This window comes from Triticum dicoccoides, chromosome 5A (assembly GCF_002162155.2).
Source record: "Triticum dicoccoides isolate Atlit2015 ecotype Zavitan chromosome 5A, WEW_v2.0, whole genome shotgun sequence".
Classification (NCBI taxonomy): domain Eukaryota; kingdom Viridiplantae; phylum Streptophyta; class Magnoliopsida; order Poales; family Poaceae; genus Triticum; species Triticum dicoccoides.
Genome location: NC_041388.1, coordinates 6,494,992 through 6,500,692, shown reverse-complemented (window position 1 = coordinate 6,500,692; position 5,701 = coordinate 6,494,992). Strand labels below are relative to the sequence as shown.

The window sequence follows — 5,701 nt, the reverse complement described above, 5'->3', positions numbered from 1 at the left end:
TGTTCCTCCACGCAGTTGCTGCACATGTTCGCCCTGTACCGGCAGAGCAACAGCGACACCGAATTCAAGTACCTCCACGTCTACAAGCGCATTGACAAGTGCCAGAAGTGGGCGAAAGTCCGGCGCACCCTCGACAAGGCCAAGGAGACCTACAAGCCGGACGCGCCGACTCCTGGCGCATCGGAAGGGCGGCCGGACGGCAACAAATGTGCCAAGAAGAGAAAATACGCCGACACGGCTACCGCTCAAGTGCAGGAGTCCATCGAGCACTGCCTCGCCGACACGCAGGCCCGGGCCGTCCTTCGAGAAGAGAAGACCGATGCACGGTGGTCGGCGTTGATGTCGACCAGCACCATCAAACTCGACCTGCTCCGGACCAACATCGCCGCGAAGAAGAGAAACACCGACCTGGCTTTCCTGCTGGGCGGGGCGGTCATGCTCCAGAGCACCGACGAGGCGGTCAAGGCGTGGTACTTGGCGGAGCGCGGCCTCATCCTGAACCAGCTTCCCTTTTCAACGCCGCCGCCGCCAAGCTCGCGTGATGACGCCTCCACGACGCCCAGCACCACCGAAGCCGCGCCGACACCGCCCAGCACAGAAGCAGCTCCGACACCGCCAAGCCCGTGCACGCCAACTCCGCCGACGCCTGGGGCAGTGCCCGCCGAGTGATGCGTTGCACCGACTGTGCCGCTCTATTTTTTGTACGCCGAACTGTGACTTGCGATCGCCGGACTTGTGGCGTCTTTTATGAGCGGGAACGACCAAATTCGAATTTTCTGCGTCCTGGGGGTGGCGCCTGGGGGCGTGACTGGGAGCTAGGTCGCCCCCAGGGGCCGAACTAGCGCCGGTTCGCCCCCAGACCGCTCTTTTTTTGCGCCCTGGGGGGCCGAACGGCTGGAGATGCTCTAAGATGCACTGTCTTGTTGTTGATATATTTTGAGTGTCTAAATTCTGTATGAATATTTTTCTAGATCTGTATCAGCAGTTCAGCACAAGGATACACCACATCCCCTTGTCTTAGCTGTAGTGTACTGAAAATGAGATAAGGCAACAAACAACACTTCGTCGGGCACTAATAGGGCTTTCAATAAGGAGTACAGAAAATCTCACAAGGAGCTTCTACTTTGGAGAACCAAGGCACTAAACTACAGATAAAGATGTTATTTCTAATATATCTAGCATACTACATATGGTCACAGGTAAGTATCCATCATAGTATACCACACTATAGAAACATCCGTCCTCAATCTGGCAGCCTGTAGGACCTGTGACGAATTATAACACAGAATGAGTGTCAAATAAACAATCCCTCTTTGGCATGCAAACCACCTCTCTCAAGGCGAATGTTTTGTATTCCCATCCAAAAAGAAAACGGAGAGTGAACATGCAATCAATATTTAATCTGTATTCTTTGCAAAATGTCACACAACTCAAAGTTAGCGCCCGTCAACAAACCTACAAGCACAGACATGCATCTCTTGTTCCAAAAAACCCAAAAACTTCCAAGTCTACAAATGGAAGATGGATGCTAGGGTAAAAAAACATGGATGAAGTCTGTTCTCCACTCCCCGTAAAAAAAAAGAAGTCTGTTCTCCACAACCTGCTGCACACCACCCATTTACGAAAACCATAAACTTCCAAAATATCAGCATATTTTATGGTGTGGTATGATATTTTAAACATCACATGGGTTTCACGTAAGAGTGTATTGCACAACGCACATAAGCTTACATACTTAGTGCTAGCACTGTATCTGTATAATAATTATCTGCAAAAAATGGAATATAATACTAGAGAATTGAAATAATAATTTGTGGGTGGGGCTAATTAAAAGAGGAGATGTGTACCTAGCTTGTAATGACTTCTCCAAGTTCGGATAAATTTGCAGTCAACTCTATGGTGCTTCGTTCTTTTTTGAGTGTGTGAAACACCCCAACCTATGGAGTTAGCGAAGCAAATCTCTTAGTGCTAGCATTTTGCTAATAATACATCAGCACAAAGAAATGGATGGCAGGGATCAAGCAAACCGCTGTTATGATATAGAAATGTACTTACAGAAATATGAACTTCAACATCTGAAGGGACCTTGCATGTGCTCATCAGCATATTTTCGAACTGATAATTGCAGAGAAAAAATATTGCAGTCAAGACCGTGAAGCCAACAACTATCACAAAAATATAATTTATTTTCACCTCATTAATACACCCACCTCAATTGTTGTAGAAACACGTTTCCCATTGATAGATTCAATAACATCACCTTTTTGGATTCCGAGTATCTCAGCATTAGATCCTTTTGACACCTAGGTTTCAGTTGCCAAATAATTAACCACTACATGCATGAGAAATAGAGCACCTCGAGGAAATCATTACACCCTACCTCTTGAACGACAAGACCGTCATCAATGTTATACATACGCCATAACATGTCAACATGAGAAGGTTCTAGAAGTTCGATGGCGTTAAACGTCATTCCAAGATGGGGCCGGGCGAAATGCCTACATCAAATCAGATAATCATTTAATATATTTCAAGCAAGGTATACAGGGCGCAAGTATAACACTTTCAGAGTAAGCAATCTTTGGTGGAATCGAGCTTCTATCTTAACATGTCAAAAAACACAACAATAACCAATTAATTGATTCAAATAGACTTTAGAAAGGCCCAACGGGGATGAATCATTCATAGTAGTTGACAAATGCTAAAGAGGGACTTTCATGATATTATGTAAAAGAATTACTCCCTCCGTCCCATAATATAAGAGCGTTTTTGACACACTCAAAAACGCTCTTATATTATGGGACGGAGGGAGTACATCATATTTCATTACGACTGAGAACGGCTGAGAATACATTTGTTCATGAATATCTCATAGGTTTAACTTGAAACTCTCCTTGAAAAAAGATGGCTTCAGGAAAATTGTCCATCAAAATTGAGAGAAAAGCCTAAAACATATTTTTTTTCCATTAAACTTTACTCTAGAACTTGGCTAAGGACATCAAAGCAGAACCCTTCTTATAACTAGTTGTCATCATAATCCATTTTGTACTCTCAGCATCTCAGCGTGGTTCTAGATGTTTGTTTTTGTCTAGACCCAGTTCTTGATTTGCTTATAAATGATTATTGTTGTTAAGTTATATATTGCAGCCACTAACATATCTCTCTGTATATATACATAATAAAACACAACAATGATCACCTTGTTGTAGAATCTATACATAACTTATGGTCATTAGATTGCATAAAAATGATAAAACAGATACTACGAGAAATAGTTCGACTTCTAACAATAAGTGAAAAAGAAACAATAGGGGAGAACACATTTTCATTGATACCATTACAGAACTGAGAGGAAAAACGTACTGATATTTCCTCCATGAATCCAAACAATTGAGCACAATGGAAGAAGGTATAAAAGACTCAAATCTCTCAGGGTCATTGACCATTCCGACCACTTTTCCACCCAAGTCAATAACTGGCCCCCCATTGTCATACTGCAACAATTCATATTGGCAACATATGAGAGTTTGCAAGAACAAGGAAAATCTTATAACAATAGATAGCAATATAGAACACAAAGTTGTCATGAAACAAAACTCAAAATTGTAACAAATCTATACAATACTATCTCATGATAAGATATATTACCTCATTATCATCGCCATGGCCATCTGGAGAACGGAAATATATATTGTGGTACCGTTCATACATGCTTGGATTCAGATATTCTGCTCTAGCATATGTTATCCTTAGATTTAAGGCATTGTCTCTTCCAAGTCGAAAAATCTTTTGAGCAAATTCTACATCTTTTTCATTAAAAGATGGTAACTTGATTGGTTGATCCATCTGAACATTCAGGAAAGCGAGATCGTAGTGGGGCTGGTGATAGACCAGCTGGCCCTTTGCACTGGTGCCATTTAGCAAATGAACAGTGACCTAAAAAAAGTTGTGAGACAGATTATATAGGATTTTTGAATAGTAAGCAAACACATATGTTTTGTTTCCATTTTGTTATTTGAAAAGGCCAATAGCAAGAAAAAACATGTGAATTGCAACTAGTTAGATTTACACCGGAGATTAATTTATTTATATCCGATGGAACCAGTTTGAAAAGAAAGTACATTAATAGAAGAAACACATTGACTCACATCAGCGTTTGTAGCATACTCTTCACCGCCTGACCAGACGCTGACAGGAGCATCCTTTGTGCGAATCAGCCGCGCGGTTGTCAGAACAAGGCCGGTTTTGCTCTCCTCATCCCAATCAATCCAGAAGCCAGAGCACCGTCTTAGCGGTTCACCATCTGTGTGATTCAAGCACAAGATATACGATCAAGCTGCGCGACGAACAATCCGAAACATGGAGGGTACGTAGTACAAGACCACATATGCACGTACCGAGAGAGGATGAAACCCCTAGAAGAAATTTGGCTGCCGAGAGCACGGCCTTTGTTCCAGACCGACGGACAGAAAAGAGCTCATCAGTGTGAAACAAGATCGGAGGTTTGAAGTAAGCGATTGTAGGAATTTGCACAGGGCGGGGAGCTACAGGCGGCAGGAACATAAACAGATATCGATCAGATCATATCATACACGAGAAGAGGAAGACAATTTGTATAATTATTTAGGAATTCTCGGTTGAAAACTTGGATAGTGGCTACGGGATGGCGCAATCATATATATACCTGACTCTTGGTCTATTTCGTCTTGTGCAATCTTGGCAAAGACAAGGGCGTACGCATGGTCGACGGAACCAGGCGACAGAGTATCTTCCCCGTCGCTCCCCAGATTCCTTTTCGTCCTCTTGGCGTCGGCATCGCCTCGGCTGGTCGGATCGGCCGCCGTGGCCCTTTTGTTGTTTGGCTTCTCCACACCCGCACTCATCTTCTTGTTCTGATCGCCGATCCCCTTTGCAATCGCGCCGCCGACTCTGTCTTTTATTGGTCGAGTATCTTTTTGGGGGGTGTATCTCAGACTCTCAGTCGACGCCAACGCCGTCCTATTTAAGGCCTCGTTGTGGTCTGTGTTAGTTTCCGGACTGTGTCGGTCTGTTGGCAGATTGACGGTCGGTTTCGTACTGGTAGGCGCCGGTCACCGCGCGAGCGTCCGATCTGGCCCTCCGTGAACGCTTCAGATTGAACTGAAGCTGGTTCGTCTTCGCTCGACGCCATTGCCCACCCCTCAATCCTCCCCCCTCGATCCCAGCGACGTCTCCGGTGTGGAGCACCTCCCTCACCTACCAGCCGCTCTCCACCGTCGCAGCTTGCCACTGCCTGATGCCGGTCCCAGCAAATCGACTCTCTGGTTACAGCTTTTCGTGTCACTGATTCCAGCAAAAAATAAAAAACACGTACCATCTTCGTCTCCCTCCCCTGGTCGCCAGTTGAAGTTTTTTGTGTCGCCAATTGAAGCTTTTTCCATATACAATTGAAGATTTCTTTGTCGGCAGTTGCAACTTTTCTAATTGCGCCGTGTCTGTTTTTTTTTTGAGGGATGCGCCATGTCTGTTTGAAACCTTTTCTCTCGCCGGTTAGAGCTAGCTCTTTCCATATATGGTTGAAACTTTTTTGTCAATGGTTGCAAATTTTTCGTTTGAGCAGTCGCCTGGTTAAAGTTTTGTTTATTGTCTAGTTGAAGCTTGTTTCATCTAAGAGCATCTACAACCGGACTCCTTAAAAAGCCAGCTTACAATACATGAGTCT

At 44.3% G+C, this 5,701-nt stretch overlaps 1 protein-coding gene across 1 annotated transcript; it reads right to left on the bottom strand.

The window, feature by feature from the left end:
• Positions 1-1,001: 1,001 nt before the first annotated feature.
• Positions 1,002-4,957, bottom strand: LOC119296781 (serine protease Do-like HtrA). The gene is made up of 10 exons (XM_037574852.1): positions 4,685-4,957; positions 4,398-4,544; positions 4,149-4,303; positions 3,649-3,936; positions 3,364-3,494; positions 2,381-2,498; positions 2,211-2,303; positions 2,056-2,115; positions 1,848-1,937; positions 1,002-1,265 (listed from the first exon to the last, which is right to left on the bottom strand). The coding sequence occupies exons 1-9, from the start codon at positions 4,881-4,883 to the stop codon at positions 1,848-1,850; spliced, it is 1,281 nt and encodes a 426-aa protein (XP_037430749.1). The 5' UTR covers positions 4,884-4,957; the 3' UTR covers positions 1,002-1,265.
• Positions 4,958-5,701: the final 744 nt, after the last annotated feature.

Bases quoted from the DNA above. Each gene is read 5' to 3' on its own strand.
- LOC119296781 (XM_037574852.1), bottom strand. From the start codon at position 4,883: ATGAGTGCGGGTGTGGAGAAGCCAAACAACAAAAGGGCCACGGCGGCC. The intron at 4,304-4,397 runs GTACGTGCATAT...TGAATCACACAG, and splicing joins AGGGGTTTCATCCTCTCTCG to ATGGTGAACCGCTAAGACGG. The intron at 2,499-3,363 runs GTACGTTTTTCC...GATTTGATGTAG, and splicing joins GATTCATGGAGGAAATATCA to GCATTTCGCCCGGCCCCATC.